The sequence below is a fragment of the Rousettus aegyptiacus genome, unplaced genomic scaffold (genome assembly GCF_014176215.1).
Source record: "Rousettus aegyptiacus isolate mRouAeg1 unplaced genomic scaffold, mRouAeg1.p scaffold_m13_p_12, whole genome shotgun sequence".
Classification (NCBI taxonomy): Eukaryota; Metazoa; Chordata; class Mammalia; order Chiroptera; family Pteropodidae; genus Rousettus; species Rousettus aegyptiacus.
The window spans coordinates 74256407-74279508 of record NW_023416287.1 but is presented as its reverse complement, the minus strand read 5'-3'; the positions used below and the strand labels follow the sequence as shown (position 1 = coordinate 74279508).

Below are 23102 nucleotides of genomic sequence, written 5' to 3'. Positions count from 1 at the left end.
AGTTAGAATCATCCTCTGGCTAGGAGTCTTCCTCCTTGTTTCGCATTTATTAGCCTAGACTGTTTTTGAGTTCACAGTATCTTGTGGCTACTCCCATACCCAGTGTGGTGAAGATAACACCCTGGAACTTGGCAAGGTTTAGCACAGAACCTCTGGAGGTGCAAAGGGAGAGAAACTGCCCCAAACAGGCTGCTTGTGTGACTGTCATGGGACTCGTGTGAGGGGCCTAGTGATGGGTAGTGCAGGTGCAGAGAAAGGCCACGCTGTGTCTGGCAGTCCTTGGGCTGTGCCTGGAAGCACCCAGTGTTTTTCCATGGATATGAAGAGACTCTGGCCAGCTAGAACTGTCCATTGTTACCCGCTGTTGATCTCTAGCTCCAGCTCAATTTCCGCTCACCCTCACTCCCTTAAAACATATAGATGTTAACCTTTGTCGCTTCTGTTTTCTACCAGATTGCAGATTGTTGAAGAACAGAGACTGTCTTTAATCTATTGGTGATAGCTTGAATTTTCATAGCATTTTTTAAAGACTGCTTTCATATATACTATCTTGTTGGAGCCTCATAAGAACCTTTAAAGTAGATATAATATGAATTTAATGAGGTACATACGCAGCGATAATAAATTGACTTGTTAATTGTGATTTTGTGCCATGTAGGAAGAACATCTTGTGTTGATTTTGTCGTGATCTGTGCTTGTATTTTTAAAGGTTGCCCATAGATGGTTGTATTGGAAGAAGGTTTTTCCAAAGCCCTGCTCATATCAATTTGTTGAAAGAACTAAAGAGACGCCTGACTGAGGTGGCTGACTTCCACCACGCTGCCAGCAAGGCCCTCCGTGTCCCAGCAGAGGGCAGTGAAGGGTCACCAGGGAGCCAGGCTGGCACTTCTGGTTATCTGACTTCACCAGAACTGCACATGGAGCTTGTGAGGTGACACATGGTTATTTACCCATTTACGTTGCTATTTGCAGCACAGGGACTGTGCTGGAGCAATTATTTGTGTTAGAAACTGCTAGGTGTTATTCTCTTATTACATTGACTATGAAAGGCAGTTCTGACTATATGTTTACATCTTATAATATTTCTCTTTTATGTTCCTTTTGAGAAATGAATCAGCAGTTTGGATATACCTCTGTCGAGTACCTAGAATCTGAATGAAAGATCTTAAACCAGAGGACTAATGCCCTCTTTTATGTAAAAACAGAAACAAACCCAAACAATTGGTTATAGCATGTAAACTGGGGGTCCCCAACCATGGACCAGTACTGGTCTGTGGCCTATTAGGAACCGGGCCTTACGGCAGGAGGTGAGTGGCAGGCAAGTGAGCGAAGCTTCATCTGTATTTGCAGCTGCTCCCCAGTGCTAGCATCACCACCTCAGCTCCAACTCAGATCATTAGGCATCAGTTTCTCATAGGAGCGCTGGTCCCTGGTGTCACAAAGGTTGGGACTGCTGAATTATAAACTAGCAAAGCCTGCTAAAATATTTCTCTACAGGGAGTAAATGACTAAGGCACAGTCCTTTAAGTGGGGGTTTATAGACTCTAGGGGATTCCAGGATCCTCCTGGGGTAGGGTAGGATTTAGTAATTTCTCAAAACTGTTTCTAAAATCAGGCACAATATTGGCATCTCCAAAAGACTGAGAACTCTGAAGTAAGTTTGAGGCCCTTTCACACTATTCTTTGGCCTTTCATTTATAAGCTTGCTGTAAACCAGATATTAGGCTCGTAAATTAAGACTTAATAAAATTGGCTCTTTATAATTAACATCGAATACAAAATGTCTTGGTGATGACACCCGGTGGTTTGAGCCAGCACTGAGGCTTCAGGTTTGACCTCCGAGCCTATAGGGCTGTCTTTCAACCGCTAGGATGATTTCTCCCCTTGCTTTGCTTGTTTGAAGGAAAACTTATTTTTAACCAGGCTTAATCAGTGGGAAGGCTTTATCTTTGAACATTTAGATCAGCCAAGAAAGGTTCCTTTCTGCCTGTCTTAAATCCCCCTTCCTCTGGCATCTTGGCAAAGTAGCCATCTAACCAAATCAGAAGCTGGAAGAGAGATTGGAACCAGCTTCTTCCCTTTTAGAGCCTCACAGCCCTGTCCCTGTCTCCTTTCCTACACCCCAGAGGTAAAGGAGGCCGAACCACACTGCCAAACCACACTGCCGAACCACACTGCCTCCACCCGGTCCCTCACCCAGTCATTCGTGTGCTGGTACCTCGTACCTCTACTACCTAGTGCTGCAAACAGCTGCTTAAAATACCAGTGATTTTGGTCTACTGGACTGTGTGTTCTATAAAAACAAAAACATCATACAAAAATTTTTAAAGTTTTTACTGGAAAATTGAGATTTTTTTTTTTAGCCTAGTTTTGTTCTGTTGCTTTTTAAAGGGAACAGGGTGCACACCTGCTGTGTGAGTTCTATTCCTGACTCCTTGAGGCAGGAGATCTGTCATTGAGCCTAAAGCTGGCAGGTTCTTCTACTGCATTAGTTGAAATGGCTTTTAATGTTTTCTTTAAAAAAATAGAAAATATGCGTATTTGAATGTTACTTAAACTTTTCAAAGCCCTAAGGCTCACTGTGACTGGATTGCTCAGGAAAGAACAGCTCTAAATTCATTTCCTAGGTCTGTGTTAAAATTGCCTTCCCCTCTGTTTACTTCATTGAATCCTGCTTTAATAATAGAGTTCACAGAGCCCTTTCTTCACACCTTTTGTTCTAGCAATATTTGAATCATATCTTAATTATTTGTGACCTGTCTTTCTCTCCTGCTGGCCCATGAGCTTCTCAGGAGGGTGGTGGCTGTTGGAAACATTTTCTGTATTATGTACCTCTTATATTTTCATGTGGTATCGCCAGTGTTCCTAGAGATATAAGAATCTTCATTTGCCTGCATATCTTTTTGTTTTATACAATTCTGTTTTTTTTTCTTTTTTCTTTTAGGCTCTTCAATGTATATATATTATGGCTAGAAGATGAGAATTTTCAAAAAGGAGATACCTATATCCCTTCTCTACCAAAGCATTATGACATTCACAGGCTAGCCAAAGTGATGCAGAATCAGCAGGTGAAACTATGGCGATGTCTCTTTTAGCTTATCTGACCGTAATTCGAATTGATCACATTCATAATCTAATGGTAAAACCACTTACCAATATGGAAATGGTCTCGCTCGGATGGTCATTGCTTTTGTGGATTTTGTCAGTACATAAGTGATCGTATTGAAGGGATGGTCCCTTTTGAATCTCCAGCACCACTGTGGCCTCACCCGAAGGCTTGAAACTCAGTTTTAGGGCTCTCTACAACCTCTTAAACAGTCTTCCTCTGTTTATATTCTTTCTTATTTTGTTAGAAGCTGAACGCTTCTAAGCAGTCACCTCTACTCCCATAAAAAAGTATGGTGTAAGAATTTATTAGCATATGTGTGTTGTATAGAAAGTTAATTGCCTGGAGTAGATAAGGAGCTCACCTTTGTTTGGCTTTGGAGGTTACTTGCAAAAAACTGAGATGTCACAGTTTTAGTTGCCCTTCTGGAGATATTCAATTCTAGTCTTCACGTACTCTAAGCTATTCTCTCCCTGGCACGCAGAGATGTCTGTGGTCCATTTTTAGACCAAAACTTCTAAATTTTCTCTAAGCTTCTGTAGCCGTGTATGTGTGTGTGTGTGCGCGCGCGTGTGCGTGTGTGTGTGCGTGTGCGTGCGTGTGTGTGTGGTTGTGTATGCACTTCTCTCCTATTCCCGTTCCTTTTTCTAGGGCCTGAACTCTACTGGGCATGACCCCAACATGGAGGCGGGACATAGGAACCTCTCATACTTGAGAGACTTTAATTCGGATCTTTAAACCTACTCGTTTCCACATTATATGTAGTATTTCATCTCCAGTAGGTGTCTTTGATTTTCTTCTGTTTTCTTTCTGTCTTTCCTTCCTCTGTCCTCTTCTTTTCTTTTCTTCTTCCATGACTGTTTATTGAATGTCTCTAAGTTGTCATATATTAATTATATGCCAAAAATACCAAAAGGAATGTGACAAAGTCCCTGCCTTCAAGAGGGTTACTATCAGATGGGGGGCTACACAATTATTACATCTGTTGATAGATTATAGGAGTAGACTGTGGGAATATAGAGGAACAACACTTGATTCATACTGGGGCTGGAGTGGCAACCTTTGAGCTAAGCCATGAAGGACAAATGGGCGTTGGTCAGGTTGAAAGGAAAGGCATGGTGATGGGAAGTAGCAGAGAGGGTGTTACCGGCAAGAAGACCAGTATGTACAAGACACGGCAGGTGAGGGAGCATGGTGTTGGGGTGTAGCTGCTGTGGAGGACACATGAAACCAGAGAGGTAGATAAAGGTTAAACCTCTAAGGGCCATATATAGGTTTCTAAAAAAAAATTTGGATTTTATTTCGAAGTCTTTTCGGAGAGCTTTTGAAGTAGCAGGTGTGAGTAAATAAATGGCTGAATTAAAAGTATATTGAGGAAGAATCAGGATCAGTAGGATTTTTAGATACACAATAGAATTGATTAGATACACAAGAATCCTCAAATTGCCAGCTCGGGCAGCTAGAGAGGCTGTTTACAGAGATAGGAAATACTGGGAGAGGAAGTGTGAAGGGGCTTCAAAGAGAACCCTCTATCAAAGAGTAGGTGGGAAGGGGATATACAAGTCTGGAATTCAGGAATGAGGCAGTCCAGGAAGTGAGGGTTTAATGGTAATGAAGTATTTAGATTAAGAAGATGGAAACCTGAGGAATAATAATAGCACAGAGAAGTCTGAGAGTATAGGGCCAGAGAAATGGGCAAAATAAATAAGCGATCACTGTGTTCTGAAATCCTTTGAATACATTTCCATTCTCATCTCTTCTTTGTACTCCACATACCATAGCATTACCCAAGGTTTTGCACAGAATAGGTACTTGGTCAATGTTTTAAAAATTAATCATTGCTTTCTTGGTTGTTTCTCTTGGCTCCTCAGCATCTATAGAATTAATCGCTTGCTTTTTTTTAAGTCTTTGCTTGCCATTTGATTTTATAGCTCCTATTTTTGATCTGTAATTCAAACTCAAAGGTATGTTTTTGTCATTTCTGAGACATCTCTGCTTACCCATCATTAATTCTCATTGTTCTTCTCTAATTGTTAGCCTCTGTCAATACACAGTAGGAGTGTCTGGTACAGCACCTTGAACAGTTTGGTGTATCTAGGATTCAAGCTTGTGGTGAGGATGACTTTGGAGTCCCTCCTCTGAGTTTGGAATGCCTTATGCCATGGTTAGTTTGGAAATAATGATTTAGGACTTCATAGCATTGTGCTAATTGAGAAGCCAGGGACATTTTTTGGTGTAGAGGAATTCTTTAGAACACTTAAAATCAGAAAAAAAGAAAATCATGGTGCACAAAACCATAGTGTATATTTGATCCTCTGCTGTTACTGTTTGAAGTAGTTTTTAGTGTTCATTGACAGTTGACATTTTTTTCAATCAAGTCAGTCCACCATTCTGATATGTAGAGATCACCAAAGTGAACTACATAGTCAAAATATGCAGGAGAGCTCCCTGGAGTATGGACAGAAAATACTGGAAATTCTGTTTTTTTCTCACTTAATTTACTTATTTCACCTTTTGCCATGAAAAAATTCAGTCATAGAGAAAATAGAATGGTATAATGGACATTGTCCCCCTCCCCGCATGTATCATATGTCTAGTTTCAACTCTAGTCCATCCATGCCCTCCATCATGTTATCTTGCAGCTAATCCTAGAAAGCATTTGCTACATATGATTTTTAAAAGATGAGGGTTAAAAAAGTAATAACCCAATAGCATTAACACCTGAAAAGCTTTAACAATAGTTTATTAATATCTAACGTCTGGTCATTTTTCAAATTTCCAGTTGTCTCATACTGTCATAAAAGTTTTATTTTTGTTTATTTTTGCAGTTTGAATCAGGATCCACATTTCATGATTGGTTGATAGCTCTTATAAATCTGTTTAATCTATAGGTCTTCCTCTTATCTTTTTTTTTCCTTGAAATTTATTTGTTGAAGAAACTGGTAGTTGGTCCATAGAGTTTCCCCAAAGTCTAGATTTTGCTGACTGTATCTTTGTGGTATAGTTTAATATGTTTTTCTGTCTCCTGTTATTTTCTGTAAATTGTTTTGGAGCCTAGGGCTTGATCTAATCCAGATACAATTATTTTCAGTTATTTTTAGTTATTTTTTTATCTCTAAAAAATTTTTGTTATTTGTCTATGTCTTATAAATTTTTTAGCTCAGTAGTATGTGTATATTTATAAATATACATTTAGCAGGGCTGCTAAAATTATTTTCTCTGGTCATGGTACACATGAGACTCCTGCTAAGATTGTTAGAGTATGCATTTTAAACATGATTCATGCTGGAGAACTTGAAATGGACCACCTTGTGTTGAAACTTACTGGTTCACTGTATAGTTAAATATATAGTTATATATTTGAATTATGATTCATCTCTGAAAGTTAAAAGTCCTGTGGTTTCATTCTAGGATCTGTGGATGGAGTATTTAAACATGGAGCGCATACATTACGAGTTTCAGGAGACCATTGGTCTGTGGATGCAGGCCAAGCTCGAGTCCCATTCCACACCCTGCAGTTTGTCATTGCATCTGGACTTTACTGATCCTTTATTGGGTGAGTCATACATGAACATCAGCCCCTTTGATTGATTGATTGATTGAATGAATGCATCAGAACCATTGAGGGTTAAGCTGTACACAGTGTATTCTTTCAGTATGAATTGCTTTTTTTGGAGTTCATAGTTAACTTGTCCACCACTTAGGGTTAGGTTAGGCTGTGAGTGAGAGAAATCTCCAAAGTAATAATAAGTAATAATGGCTTACATAAGATATTTATATTTTCTCATATAAAAGGAGTCTGGAGGCAGGCATTTCAGAGCAGTAGCATCATTACCTGCAAGCCTTCAAGGACCCCTGCTCCTCTTTATCTTGTTGCCCCACTGTTCTCACATGTGACATCCACTGTTGGTCCGAGATGGCTGCTTAAGCCTATGTGGTCACATTTATGTTTCATTCAGCGGGAAGGGGAATCTCCTTCTTTTAAGGACTCTTTCAAGAAGCTACTCACAGGCTTTGAAGTTACAACTCACTGGCCCAAACTGAGACACACAGTTCTACCTGAAAAGGAGAGTGGAAAGGACTAAATATGTTCACAGTTTTTTTTCTCCATGAGGCTTTAAAAAGACATCTGAATTGACTTGCAATGTGTAAAGTGCAACTTTAAATTTTATTATTTTGGATTTGCAGTTTTAAAATTCAGAAGTTCATTTGTTTCTTTTATAAACTCTTTTTCTCTGTATCTGGAATTCTTGCCATACAAATGGATCATATTCTCAAAGTATGGTTGGTTGATCTCATAGTGCATTTTTCTAGAGAAACAGTTTTATAAATTATCAGTTAGTTTTCTATGCCAGCCCACAAAAATTCATTTACCCTAGAAAGTTGATGACATATATTACAACAAAAAAATAACAGAAAACAGTATTTGGGGTCACTTCCTAGTTCATATTACTGAATATATTATTAAAATATAGGACACATAAAATTGTAAATATAATTGTTGAACTTATAATGTGTAGTATAATAGAGTACTGAATTTATTCAGAGAAAGGCAAGAATACCTTCTTACTCCAGCACTGCCACTAACCAACTAGTTAGCTGTGTGATCAGAGAAAAATAGGGGCTTTTCTCGGCTTTAGTTCATTCATCTGTAAAATGAAGATGCTAGACAGTCTCATCAAGGCTTTTTTTTCCCCTCCAACATCTTGCTCTCCACTTTTTCCTCTGAAATAATATAGTTTTTTTCCCCTCAATTATAAAAGTTATATGTGCTCATTGAAAAAAATTTAAGCAATATAGAAAGGCTTGAGGTTCTAGTTTGTTCCAGGCACTGTCCCAGCACTTTGTATGTATTAACTTAGTCCTCCCCCTGAGGCATAAGGTGGTGAGGTAACTTGGCCAAGTCACATAGCCGGTAAGTGGTAGAGCCACTTGGCTCCAGAGACCCTGCTCATCATCACTTATTATCCTATCTCTTGTTTCTGGCGATCAGTACAGGTTGCAATTCTAAGTGAAATTAAGACCTAGGTTTTTAAATATCAAGTTTCAGGTTTTTCTCAGATGAGCAGGTTAGATGATGATGACATCGAATGATGGAACTTGTGATTGTAGGAAAATTTTAGATTATTGCACACTTATGACACCAACTTCTTTTTCTTAAATTTGTTTCGTTAGCTTTATAATTGTCATTTGTGGTCTAGAGGGGTGATTACAGTTAAATAAGCTCTGAATTAAAATTTTTATGTCTTTTATTTTACATCTAAAATATTATCCTGGATTTTTCTTTCATGATGAAAAGTGATATTGAGTTTGAAAAAGAGCCTCCATTTTTCCTTTAGACTCACGACCTAAAATGTTGCTTTAAAGAAACACAAACATAGTCAGGAGTCTTATTCAGTGATAAATACCCTACTTTATAACACTCTGTGCCAAGAGTGGTAGTTCTAGTGGAAAAACCCCAGCTGTAAGGGACGATCCTGTACTTGACTTGCCTGGAATGTTAAATTCCATCTGAGGTACAAACAATACAAGTCTTTTTATGCCAAATGAAGTCATGGCTAGTAAATCTTCTTTACTTTTTCTTAACAAGAATAGAAAATTGAATGTTACATCTGGAATGAAGGCAGAAATTCAAAATAGTTCCTTAAGTACTTGTTGACTTGACTTATGACTTGACATTTTCTTGACCTCTCTTGTCCCCTGTTATCTTAACTATCTAAAAGAATCAGGTATGTGGCAGCTTTTCTTCATGTTCTTCATTCCCTCCCTGCTGTGTGGTATGTGTATAGCGCAGTAAAGAGAGAGGGGATGGAGGACAGGAATTTATTGGACACCTGTTGTATGTTCAGCTCTGTAGTAACTATAGAAATATAAACATTTAACTTCGATTGACCAGTATTAGACTATGTGCAATCTAGTGCAAAGTTGGATGGTACAGATTTACCTTTATTTTTCTTATATGACACCTGATTTTTTATTTGGACTCCATAAATCATTTATTGAGTTAATAAGTAAATGAATGAATAAATGAATGAATGATTATATGACTATATAAGCATAGGTTCTATAGGAGTTTGTGCTCATGTCTTTATTCATTTTAACTCTACTACTCTCAGCCTTCCTGTTTAAACCTTGGCCTAATTTAAGATTTTTCACTCAGTTGTATTCCATAACGCTCATTCCTTGTTTTCCTATTCCTATAAAGTTTATCTGGGTGATTGCATTAAACCCTTAACAGGGCTACCTGCCATAATCCCCCAGTCCCTTGTCTGGAGATAGCTACCATCTTTCTCAAGCTTGCTTAGAGCTGTTCACTAGATCCCCTTTGTACTAGTATAAGTCCAAACACCTTAGTGCATCATACAAGACTATCTAAGGTAGTGATTTAAGATTGTGAGCTTTAATTCTTTAACTACCATTAAGACTTTTTGAGGGTAGGAATTTTATTTAATCTTACTTCATGTTCCTGATCTCCCAGCTCCTGGTAGAATATTTTTAGGCCTGTGGGTGTTCCCTCAAAACTTAAAGTCATAAAGGGTAATGATTTTATTCATTTAGGCCTATTCTGTAGGTCTGCAACATTCTTTGTGAAGGTAACAGGCCTGGGCTTTGCACATACGTAGTACATTACTCCCTAGTGGTAGCCATTACTCAATAAATATGCCTTTATTTTCTTTCAGCTAAAGAGAGGGTTTTAAGTAACTTGAGGAAGCACGAGGCTCCCCAACCTCCCCTCGTTCTGCACCCAGTGAAGCCTCCTGTGCCAATTATTTCCTCTGCTGTGCTTCTGAGTCAGAAGGACACCACCCAGCTGGTGCGCACAGACCTGAATCTGTTGCTGCAACAGGCCAGGTAAGATCATAAGATCACCAGGATCGTGCTTCAGTGCTTGCTCCCTTGACAAGCCTGGGTCATTTAGTACCTGGAAGGTCTTCCGCATCAGCATTCTCACCAGGAAAGCAATTTGACGAGACTGGCCCAGACAGTTTAGTTAACCAAGTTGTGACAAGTGTTTTAGTTTCACTTCGAAATCTTGGGGTACTTTCATGGACTATAAATTTTACATGTGTCCTGTGGTGGCATTTGTGAGTGTCAGGAGTGCCCCCTAAGTGTTTCTCATGAGAACTTCTGAAAATAGAGGGTCGTGTTTAAAGAGTGTGAAATGAGGTTTACTTACTTTTGTCACTGCCTTTGTTCTCTAACTTGCCATATTCTTTTAAAAATTGGCACAGGCACTTGATCCAAGTGCAGGAAAGTGATTTAATGTTCTGAGTTCACGAGCGATAGATACAGAATGATCAACTGTTTTAAGGTTTTGATTCTAGCTCGCCGTCTTGTGAGAAGGAGCGTGTGTGGAGTAAGTCTGTTTTATAAAGTAATAGAGTCTTGTCTTTGCAAGTCTCGTGGGAATCAGCTTCTTATTGGCTTTTTTTCCCTTGACTCTTTTGGTCTAGGTATTTATCGTATGTATATGTTGTGTATGCACACAACAAACATGCATACACATGCACGTGCTCACCTATATGTCAGTATAATAACTACAATTAGAACAGTATTGATACTCATGTAAGCAATTAGCTTTCTCCATTTTTTAACAACTCAGTTTGAGTTGCTAATACCTAAGAAATCAATGGTACTTAATTAGGATAGTTAATTAATTCTCATTTGTTCTTGTATATTTAAGGACCCATTTATTTAGGTTATAAAAAAGTTTTTTATTGACTTTATTTGGGTGACATTGGTTAATAAAATTATATAGATGTCAAGTGTACAATTCTGTACTACATTATCTGTATATTGCATTGTGTGTTTACCACCTAAAGTCAGATCTCCTTCTATCACCATATATTTGACCCTCTTTACCCTTATCTACCTCCCTGCTAACACCCTTTTCCTATGGTAACCACTAAACTGTTGTCTGTATTTATGAGGTTTTGTTTGTTTGCTTTTAGTTTTATATTTCACATATAAGTGAAATCTTACTCTTCTTAGTCCTTCCCATCTGACTTATTTGCTTAACATGATTATCTCAGGATCGATCCATGTTGTTGCAAATGGCAGTATTTCATCTCTTCTTATGGCTGAGTAATATTCTCTTGTATATATGAACCACGTTTTTTTATTCAGTCAGCTATCGAAGGGCACTTCAGTTGTTTCCATGTATTGGCCACTGTGAATAATGCTGCAGTGAACATCAGGGTGCATATATCTTTACAGACTGATATTTTCAAATTTGGGGGGGGGGGTCAATAGCCAGAAGAGGGATTGCGGAGTCATGTGGTAATTCTTACTTTTTGTAGGACCCTCCATACCTATAGTGGCTGCAGTTTTCTATATACCTATAGTTTTCTATAGTAGCTGCACCAATTTGCAGTCCCAGCAGCAGTGTGTAAGGGTCCCTTTTTCTTTGCATCCTCTCCAGCATTTGTTATTACTTGTCTTGTTGATCATAGCTATACTTACAGGTGTAAGGTGGTATCTCATTGTGGTTTTGATTTGCATTTCCCTAATACCTAATGAAGTTGAGCATCTTTTTATCTGTCCGTTGGCCATATGTATGTCTTCTTGGGAGAAGTGTCTGTTAGGTCCACTGTCCTTTTTTAATTGGATTATTTGGTTTTTTGTTGTTGTTGAGTTGTATGAATTCTTTATATATAATTTTCAATATTTGCCCCTTATCAGAAGTGGTGTTTGCAAATATCTTCTCCTGTTTGGTTGGTTGCCTCTTTGTTTTGTTGATGGTTTCTTTTGCTGTGCAGAAAGAAGCTTTTTAGTTTGATATTGTCCCATTCATTTAAAAACCACTGTTGATATAACTCAGATTCTAAATGGAGCTTTATTTCTTGTTAAAAAAGTCCCACTTTTCTTTCTTTTCTTTACTTTCTGGTTAGCCTGACTACCAGGGAGAGGATTCGGGTAAGTCTTGGCACACACACCTTTGGTCTTATTACTGTGGAATACTTGTGTCTGTCTTGCTGTGCTCTAATGCAGGCCGGGGCTAACTGGAAGCCTTTTTCACTTATCATGAAACCCTGTCTAAGACTGTTTTACCTCCTGATGATGTTTTTCAGAACCACTGCTCTTCGGGAATCTCAGCAGGTTGCCCTGGATAGTGAGCTGTTGGACACAATGCCCAAACAGTATGTTAACCGAGAAGAACAGGCCACACTGCATCTGGAGTGTAGAGGCAGTAGTGGTAAGAAATGCCAAGGAGCAGCAGTTATAACAGTTCAGGTAAGATTGTTTAACTTTCTTCATAATTCAGAATTTTAATTGAGTCCCTAATAATTGGCATATCATTGAGAAAGACTGAAAGAAGTATATAGCAGATGATCCATGTCCCAAAACATTTAATAGTTTTTGGTGGGAGTGAAGACTCACACAGAGCTAATCACATATTTCCATAAGTGCTGATGGAATAGAAATTCAAAGAAAGATTCTTAGAAAGAGGGCCTTAAACCGATCTTTAAAGATTTTATTAATGATAATTTGAATACAGTTAGAAGGAGTGTGGAAATGGTGTAACCATGACTTCATCTAGGGGTCAGTGGCTAGATCAGTCTTTTTCAAGTCGTTTTTGGAAGTGGTAGTAGGAATCCACATTGGAAAGGATGATAACTTGGAAGCTTGGTCGTATGCTCAGCCTGTGGGGAGCCACTGAAGACATATGTGGGAGGGACCTGCAGAAAGCAGATCAGTTGAGTTGAGCCTGCCAACAGGAAAAAGAAGAGATGTGCAGCAATGGGATTAAATATTCAACTGTCTCTAGAGTCACTTTTTTGAGTTGGAAAAATAAAGTTGGATCCGTGACTTTGTAAGGACTTCAGAATGGAAGTTTAGCCTTGGCCACTGTGCCATAGCACTTCCTTTATGCCAGGCACTTGTGAACACTTTACAGAACTTAATTTATCCTCACTACAACCCTGTATGGTGGGAATTTTTATTATCTGCATTTTTCAGGTGAAGAACTAGAGGCATAGAGAAGTTAAGTTACATAGCCAAGGTGACACAGTCAATGAGTGGCAAAACCAGGAAGACCCAGGCAGTCTGCCTATAGAGCACATGGCATCTCATTCTTTCTGCATGTGAATTCAGGATTCCCTGAGCTGGGAGAGAAATGCTTAGAGATAGGCGCCACCTGCTCCCCACTACATTTGCACAAAAATAGATCCTCTTTTTTGTTAACTTTTAGAAGTTGGGGAAAATTAATTTTACTGACTCTTGGTTGTCTTTCAAACATTTCTCTTCTTTTTGTGCCAATCTATACTTTAACAATTCTAAAGTATTGTCCATCAATCTCCTTGGGAGACTTTCTCTAAAATAACATTTACATTTGTATTTTTCATTACCTTTAAACTATATTTCTGATAAAATAACATATTCATTTGCATCTAAAGTTAGGAAATTTGATCCGGAATCAAATTTTTAAAATCAGCTTCATGGGAAATGACTTTGTATTTTAAATATACATGTTAAAATTAAAATGCAAAAGTATATTTTAATATAATTTTAATGGCTCATTTATGAAAATTTCAGATTATATGATGAAAATATTTTATTGCTTACTGGAATTTTTCTGGGCAGGAAAGCCCTGGAAATTTCCAGCCATGTGCAAGTGTTTGAACTATGTATAGCTTGTTTGGGGTATACAAAAGCCAAACATGTTTTATGAGAATTGAGACATGCTTCTCCTGTGGTTGCCTCTCCTAATAGAAGCCTCTAATGATTCAGTGATAATCTCTGAGGAAATGGGGTGATTTATAATAGGGTTCCTTGTGTTGTACTTTGGTATTGTGGGCATGTTTGCTGGACTCAGAATTGATTTATTGTCATGTGAAAAATTTGTTCATTCCTAGAACGAAAGATGGAAAAGACCCACTGAGGGCTTCACATTATTTTAAAAAACTCATGGAAGCACGTGCTGTGTCCAATTTTTAAAATTTCTTTGTCTACTTAAAGTGACTCAGGTGGAGGGACTTCCCCATGCTGCTTTGTTCTATTGTCTACAACTTCTTGTAATTATGAGCTGTTAGTCTATTCAGTCTCTCTCACCCCCTGTTCTAGTAAGAACAGAACATTTTCAGCAGTGGTGAGAACAAAAATAAGTAGACTAGGAAGTAATGATAATTTGGGGTTGTTTTGGTGAGAATATCTAAACTTTCCTATACTGGTGGGTTTTCTTTTATTCTTCAGCATTAGTAGTTTCTACGACGTAGGGTGACAGTTTTAAAGTTCAAGTTACAAAGTGGTTTCAGTCTTGTCTCTTTACATGTTCCAGGCAAGTGAACCTCTGTTCTTTCTCTCTTGTCCTTTGTGTTTCCACTTCCCTGTATTCTCACTGTCTTACTTCCTTTTCTCAGATTCTTTCTTCTTTTGTTTGGCTGTTCCTCTCCAGACCAGCCAGTCTCATTGTAATTGGTAACATATTGGGCAAAATAGCTGACTGCACATACTCCTAATCACGTTTTAGGCTATTAAATATTGATTCATCACATGAAAATTTTGAGATTTAATATTTGTATTGATGGAGGATGTAGTTTGATGGAAGTAATTTAATTTTCTTACTTTTCATATCTCCAATAGCAGAAATTAAAGTAATTATTGTTAACATATATTTTCGGAGAGTCACTTTCCTGGCTTTTGATTCATACTAACGGCTTATTTTTTCTTTAAAATAAGTTTTTTAAAGTTTTTTTTTTTTTTTTTTACCACAACAGTGGTGCCTTTTATAGAAGAAAGTTATCATTATGATCGTAAAAAGTAGGTGCTCAGTGTACTGTTAGCTGTGCTGTGTAAAGCAAAACAAATAGGACGGTTGCCCTTAAGGAGCTTTTGATTTGAAATTTATGATAACCTTGGCAGGGACATAAGAGCCTTTGTTAAATATGTTTGTGAATTAAATGTTTACATTATTTACAAACGAAGGCTAGCTGTGATCTTTGCAGTGGTGGCTGAAGACTAGGGTTTGGCAGGTACATAGAAAAGAAAATGTAAACTCTACTGCTCACCCATGTGATTGTGGAAAACCATTTAAGGAAAATGTGGGATTTAAAACTCCTGCCTTCTAAATGTTCTGGTTTTTCAGCGTTCTCTGCCATCCCTGCAGGATAGGTCTGAGTTCTCTAGTCTGCCTTAAAGTCCTCTCCAAGACAGGGCCCCCTGCTCCCCAGTCTGGAGATACTGTACTCTTCAGCCCCACAGCTTGGCCTTCTGTCCTCCAGTCTCTCACATCCACCACACAGGTTCTGTCTTTGTGTTGCAGCCTGGGACTAGGATATTCTCTGGCTCCTAACACATCTAAAAAAGGACACTAAAAATACACAAACAAAGCTGCTATATAGGTTAAAGAAAGGAATATTAATCTTTTCAAGTAGGAAAAAAAAATAAAGGATAGCCTCTTTTAAATTGACATAAATTTAGTTTTTGTTTTTTGAAAAGCCCAGCAAATTCTCCTTATTTTTCACATCTGTACTAAGAACCAATAAAATTTTTTCCAAAGACCAGCTTTCTGGCACCACTGAATTGATCAATGGTTTTTTTCCTAGGCATGCAACTGACTTGGGCATTTCCCATATTTTATATTGCTGTTTGCTTTAGAAGTATGTGCTTTTTCTTTCTTTCAAAATTTCAAATGTTTTATTAACATCATCTGTACCCTTTTTTTTTTTTTTTTTTATACCGGGCACACATGAGATATACAGCCCGAGTGTTTTGAGTCAAATCATATGTGCTTTTGGTTTGGGTGGACAGAGGGGCGAAGGCTCTGAGGAAGGATGATCAACAGAGAGGGGCTTGATGTGCTTCACAAAAGGCCTCAGTGGTGGAAGATGAGTGTATTTTTGATGAAGACTGGGGCATTGAAACATAAATGACAGAGCATATCCTCCAAAAGACTTTGAACCAATGATAAACTAATTCAAGTTTGATTCTTTAGGAAAAACCGGAGATTCCTGAATCCTTTTTGACAATTTTTCCTATCTCTGTCAGGTTCGACTGAGAGTTTTGAATTATAATATTAATGTAATAATAGTCTTTTCATCATATGCCTGGAGTGTGTATATATATATACATATATATATATTATAAGAAAATACCTGCTCTAGAAATATGTAGGGACAAAATAATGTGTTGACCACTTTAATTTGTGTTAGTTTGAAGGTATGCATAAGAACGAAGCAATAAGCCAACAGCTTCATGTTTTACGAAAAGAAGTGAAGCAGTTGCAAGCAGAAGCTTCTAAACCACCACCGCTTAGCATTGTGGAAGCCGCTGTGCACGCAGAAAACTTGATTACGTAAGTTTTGAGGACATTATACTTTAAAATATTCTTTTGTTGATACCAAAACCACTAATCAAATTAATACAGAGAGTGGAAAATTGGCCTTTGGGCCAAATCTGCCTTGCCACCTATTTTTATAAATAAAGTTTTATTGGAACACAGCCATGCCCATTTATTAATGTCTATGGCTTTTATGCTGCAATGGCAGAATTGAGTAGTTGTAATAATTTATGGCCCATAAAGCATAAATATTCATTATCTGGCCCTTTATAGAATAAGCTTGCAGGTTCCTGAATTACTAGATGATATAGTACATTGAAATTCAATCATGGAGAGATTTAATGCGTAAGTTTTATTTCAAAGTCACATTTACTTAGGAAGTCATCATTGTTTACTCAGATAATTGAGCACAGTTTGCAGTGGACTTGCTCATGATAATTAGGGCTCTCAGGTATAGTTGCCAACTTGCATTTGGCCACTGTGATTTTCTCTTGGAGCTCTTAGCTTACTCTAACCATCCTCTTTCTTTCCAAAACCACCAGGGCATGACTTGTGGGAGGGGAGGTTGACTCTGCCTTTCACGTTAAGGTGATTCCACATTCTAGTACCAGCAACTAATTCCCTGGTAGATTAAGATGGTGGCATGGAGGGGAACATGAATCCTTCTATGGGTTGAACTGGGGGGGCCTGGAAAGGAGGAGAGGATAAGGTGAACAAGAGGTTGATGTTTCGTTTAAAGGAACTCAAAAAAAAGTGTCTAAATTAGAAGAGATTCCTTTATGATCTTATTCTATACAAAAATCTTTATGTTCAACCTAAGTCACTGTTTTTGATTTTAAACTTTAGAAAAGTCAAGATTCTTTTTAAAAAATATATATTATATAAGGAAGACGTGAAGTTAAATAATAAATTGTAAATTACATACGAAATGTAAAAGATTTTGATAAGGGCAAGAATATTAATTAGCTCTTAAAATACAGCTGACTTTTACCCCAGATGGCACAAAGTCATTTTTATATATTGAAAATAAGATGTTGGGTCAAGCCAGAAAATAACCCATGAAATATTTCTAAAGTGACATTTGTATGGGGCCCTGAGGACTCTTAAAAATATTGCCTGAGAAATGTAGAGTATCAAAGAACTACTTGTTGGTCTGGATTCTCATACTGTAAACCAATAGTCTTAACCTGCATTTTCCCTCAGGGCCTTAGTGAATACCTACAAGTTGCAGCCTACCCCCGGGGTTCAGAAGGTTGGCATTAGCCTCTTCTTTACTGTTGTGGATTACGTCAGGGATGAGACCCAGCGTCATCCTCCCACAAGGCAGTTCTTTACTTCATGCATTGAGATTTTGGGACAGGTAAGGTTATTCTGTGTTGTTAGCCTTCTTCTAACATAATGAGTTCTTACAGTATCTTCATTAGATATAGTCAGGGTTGGACTTCAGACTTGTAGGTTCAGAGTCTGACCTAAGTCAGAAGTAAGTCCCTTTGAATTGTTGGCTTCTCAAGATGTCATTAGGATTGTTGGTATAGAATTTGCTTCTCATACAAGACATAATAAATTATTCATGCTTCAAAGCCTCTGGGGAGACATCAGATTCTATCATACGTTGTTGGTGTTACCAATAGCATCTCCGAAGCTCTTTATTGTTTATGAAATGCTTTCCGATTCATTATTTTATTTATTTCGTCCTCACAGTGACTCTCTGTGATTGATGTCCTTCTCATCTTAAAGATGAGAAAACTGGGCTCTAAAAGATTAAGTGACTTGCCGAAAGAATACAGCTGGTGAGCGCTGGAACTGAGGCCGGGCCTCTGTCTTCTGACTCGATGTTCAGTGCTCCACCTCCTGCTGCTGCCTCCTGGTTGCTATTCTCAGTCTCCATTTATTTATTTGACCGACTGTTAAAATAATGGCTTTTAACAAGAGCAAGGGCAATGTAGCCATGCAGATTTATGAAATATGTCATAAAAGAAAGGACAGCCGCCTGTTGGAAAAAACTATGTATTCTCACCCAAATTCAATTGATTAAGTACTTATTTATTGGATATTTTTAAGGAGCTGATGCTGACCAGATATTAAAATAGATTTTTTAAAGTAGTGTTTTCCTGATAATAAAACTGATGTGTTCTTATTATAAGCAATGCAGAGAGTATTCAAAGTATAAAGAAGAAAACTTCCTCAGGATCCTAACTACCTGGAGATACTGGTTACAGAGCTAACATTTCATTATAGTTTATCTCACATAGGTATGTGTATTAGCGAATGTGTGTATATATGAAAATGATATATTATCCCTACATCTAGGTAAATAGATGGATAGATAGGTAAACATTCAAATGGGCACATAATTTTGTACCGCTTTTTTTCATTCAAATACATCTTTTAGACTTTATTCCATATTCTTATAGACCTATATCATGGTATTTAATATGTGGTGTTCCATGGTACAGATATTGTAATGTATTAGGACAGTGCCCTTTGAATGGATATGTAAGTAGTTTGTTTTGCTACAGAGCCTGAGATAGTTTTATGTATCTTTGCGAACTTGGTGGTCTTTTTTTTCTAGGATAATTTCTTAGAAGTATGATTGCAATGTCGAAGGGACTAGCATTTTGATATATATTGTCACACACTCTCCTGGGAAGTTTGTACCTATTTACCTTGACATTGCAGAGTTTCAGTTTATTATTCTCCGTATCGTAACCTACAGTAGGGATGATTGGTTCCTTTTCAGTCTTGCTAATCTAATAGGGGAAGTGATACTTTATTATTATTACTTTATTTATTTTATTATTATATTTCTTTAAATATTTGTTAAGTTGCATGACTTCACATGTTTTGGCTATTTATATCTTTTTTGTGATCTGCTGGTTATTGTCCTTTGCAAATTTTTTTTGGAGAGTTTCTTGTGTTATTGCTTTTGAAAGAGCTCTTCAGACTACTAATTTGGTATTTGGAATGTGTTAATTTTTTACTTTGTAATTTTCCTTTAATTTGTGATACTTTTTGCCTTACGGAAGTTAAAAGTTTTATCAATTCAAATATGTCAGTCTTTTATTATTATTTTTCAAATTTATTTTTATGGTGACACTGGTTAACGAAATAGTTTCAGATGTACACTTTAAAGGTAAGGCATATATATGTTTACACTATGTGCTCACCACACATAGTTAGGCTTCTTTCTGTCGCCACATATTTGACCCCCTTTGGCTCACCTGCCTCCCCCCTCCCCTGATCCCCTTCTTTTATTATTTTTGCCTGTGGTCAAGTTTATCAAAGGCTTCCTGACCCTGAGATTATTTAAATATTTGCTTATATTCTAGTACTTTTAAAAATTAGAACCAAGTTAAAACAATGTGAAGTTACCCTGATTACATATTAGTTGTAAAAGTTAGCTTTTTAAAAGTATTAAAAACATATCTCAGTAAAATTTATAACCTAGAAGTTTTGTCTTCTTGACAATGCAGAATCACTTTGGGTACTTAATAATCATGGCAGGTAACTTGCAAATTTCTGGATTCAAATTACTCCAATATTTTAATCTTTAACTATTTCTAATATAGTTAATTGAGAATTTGCTCTATATGGCCTGTTCAAATCAAATTAATGGATTATCCATAATTCTTAATATCACCTACATTGGAAGTAATAGGTTTATCTATGTTGGTTTTAGATTTCTTTTGAATGTTTTGTATTTTCATTTAGAAAAGAAATCTACTTGCCTTGTCTACTATACCTTAAAAACTTGGTTGCTTAAATACAGGTCGGGGAGTGGAGAATCTGGTAGCATCTTCCCCTTTTGTTATTTCAAGGTGTTCATCAGTGGCACTAAATCAGAATGCAAAAAAGTGCTTGAGACCATTCTGAAGAATAGAAGGCTCTGCTCTCTTTTGTCTCCTTTCTTCACTCCCAACGCTGCTCCCACAGAGTTCATACAACTGTACGAGAAAGTGGTGAAGTTCCTGAGTGAGGACAACAGTGACGTGATTTTCATGCTGCTAACCAAGGTGAGATGATATCACTGAAATGTAGACACTGTTGTTGCTTCCCACTCTAGCAATGAAAGGTGCTCTGGAGTTTGGTTTCCACGTAGACCATAAGTCACAGGCCCTTCTCACATTTTGCATTATCTTTTATGTAGCCCGATCCCACAGCTTTATCTAATGGGGGCGTCAGTTGTGTTGTGTGGGACAGTCTTATTCCACCATAAAAAGGACCTAGCTCCCAAAACCTCTAAAACTCAGTACAGTTTTTAATCATTCATAGTAATAATTTAGTACATTCTTCTTTTGAATTTATCCTGAATTTATGCCTAAATTGTGTTCGATAAATGAGTTGTGCTATGTCAAGTCTCTCATATTTGGAAAAAGCCACATCTGAGCAAATTGCCTATGTCCTCATTCCAAGTAGAATGTTAACTCAGACCAAGGCAATGGATTTTTTTCACTAAGTGAGAATTTTAGAGCCTTAGCTATTTTGCCTTCAATTGTATTTCTCTGACATCTATCACTCATAAAACCTGGTACTTTTTTAGGGCCTAGAGGCTGACCTCAGTCTGTAATGGGGGAGAACACATCTCATAGTTTGGGATTCTGGAAGGTGATATCAGCACCCTGAGATAGGTGACTGGTGCAGACACAGAAACATGTCCATTAGGTGGAGACAGTTCTGCTTGTTTGTGGCATTGTGACCAGTGAAAGAAAGCCACACCAAGTTCAGATCCTTGTCTTGTAGGGAAAACTTACCAACAAGATTTTTAAATTACAAAAAAGCACACGGAGCTGAGAAAACCCTGCATATGCAGTCTAAGAGTGAAGTAGAGATGGAGGCATAATGGCACCCATCAATTCTTGAACTGCCGAGATTCTTTTAGGTACTTGTTTATAAACTTTAGTTTAAATCTCTAAGAAAAGCTAATGGCTAGGTAATCGTTGACTTTTAAACTAAATTTGCACAGACTTTGCTCTACTTCAGTTAATTTTCTAGTGTCAATAAAACTGCTTCTTGTTTCTTTTTCTTTCTAGTTTGATCTTAACCAATGGTTAAACGCCACTAAACCTCCTCTGTCTGACCGTACCAGGCTTCTGGAGTCCATTCATTTGGCACTTACTGCCTGGGGCCTTGAACCAGAGGAAGATATTTTGATGCCATTTAATATTTTCTGTAAGCACTGGACTTACCTTCTTCTCTACCAGTTCCCTGACCAGTACAGTGACATTCTCAGGCTGCTGATGCAAAGTAAGTGTCTTTTAATTTTGACTGATTAGATCACAATGAATTTTAATATTACATTTATCATTTCTACAGATGTCATCCAAAAATGTACAAATAATGCAAGTGTGCAATAGTTTAGATTTTTACCTGAAGTACTCAATGAGCAATCCCCAAAAGGATGCTGCCTGTAAAAATGGTCATTTATTGTCTTAAATGTTAGAATGGGCCGTCGTTGGGCAAGGCAGCACTTCGTTTTTGGTGCTGGAGTCCACAGTTGTGCACCCTTCTCTCTGCCTTGGTTTTGCAGCTGTGTGGGATGTGATGGGGTGGACGTGGGCCTGCTCACTCTGCCCACTACGGATTTGGTAAGAGAAGGAAGTTGCTTTTCATGTCCCAATTGGTTTCTCTGTAGTTCCCAATAGTGGTTAACTTTTGTCCCTCCCTTCGATTTTTTGCAAGTGGATTTTATCCCTATATGATGATAGACTGTATTTATATTTGCCAAGGGAAAGAGCAGCATTAAATTTTCCACATGCCCACCATTTCTGTCCCCTTCCTATAATTTTCCATTGGCATGTTAGAGATTAGAGGAGAAATAAAGGATGTAGGCTTTTCTATTTTTGAAATTTCATGAGGCAGCGATTTTATTGAAATTTGAAAAATGAGATAATATTTTCTTTTTCATGCAAACGTCATACTATTCATAGATGTGGTGGAAAACTAACTTTTGCTTTATGCTAAATCTTTGTGTTACTTAATAGAAATTATTTAATGAATAAGTTAACAACCGTTATGTATTGGACTACCTGAAGAATACAAAAATGTATGGTCTCATTTTCAGAGCACTTCAAACTTTCATTGTTTCCTACAGAGAGAAGCTGCAGGGTAGGCGGAGAATAGTGATAAGGAAATTATTTGTACATTTTTTGATGCATATTTACATAGCTAATTTTCTAAATTTGATCAAGTATTTTTTTTCCTGAAAATTTTTAAAGATATCGTTAACTGTTTCTGTAGACAACTATTGACTTGCATGTAGCAGGAAATTTATACTTCCCAGGAAAAGTAATTCAGTTAAAGGCTTAAGAATTTAACAGCACCACCTCTGTCAGAGCCCGTGACTTCCAGCCTCCTGGTTTCCCTTCTCTCCCTGGCCACCATGTCGGAGTTCCCAGGGTCCTCTCCTTTACTCGTCTGCTCTCTTCATTCACCCTAGGTGAGCCTGTTGCCATCTTCTAGGGGTGCATGACTCCCACACCTGTAGCTTGATTCTAGGCCTCTGCCCTAGGCTTCAGACCACAGTAGCAGTTAGACACAGACCCTTTCCTGTTTCCTAGACATCTCATATGTAGTATAGCGCAGTTGACCATTTTCCCCCTCAGACCTGCTCCTGTGAGCATCAGTTATCGTATCTGATCCTCATGCCACTTCTGGGTGGCAAGAACCTGAGATGTTAATTCCTGTCCTCTGAGATGTGAGGTTTGTAAGCAGCGGAGT

At 37.7% G+C, this 23102-nt stretch overlaps 1 protein-coding gene across 4 annotated transcripts in view; it reads left to right on the top strand.

Annotated features, from left to right (window-relative positions):
• The window catches only part of EPG5 (ectopic P-granules autophagy protein 5 homolog), an 89459-nt gene that overhangs the window by 41273 nt on the left and 25084 nt on the right, over window positions 1-23102 (top strand). For all 4 annotated transcript variants that reach the window (XR_004953713.1, XR_004953714.1, XM_016147787.2 and 1 more), the window contains exons 23-31: window positions 710-931; window positions 2945-3068; window positions 6518-6662; window positions 9787-9958; window positions 12178-12340; window positions 16258-16400; window positions 17589-17745; window positions 20204-20398; window positions 21416-21629. Coding sequence is in view for 2 of the 4 variants with exons in the window: in XM_016147787.2 (XP_016003273.2) it covers window positions 710-931; window positions 2945-3068; window positions 6518-6662; window positions 9787-9958; window positions 12178-12340; window positions 16258-16400; window positions 17589-17745; window positions 20204-20398; window positions 21416-21629 (1535 nt within the window). In the remaining 2 variants the exon portion in view is untranslated. The remainder of the gene's footprint in view (window positions 1-709; window positions 932-2944; window positions 3069-6517; window positions 6663-9786; window positions 9959-12177; window positions 12341-16257; window positions 16401-17588; window positions 17746-20203; window positions 20399-21415; window positions 21630-23102) is intronic.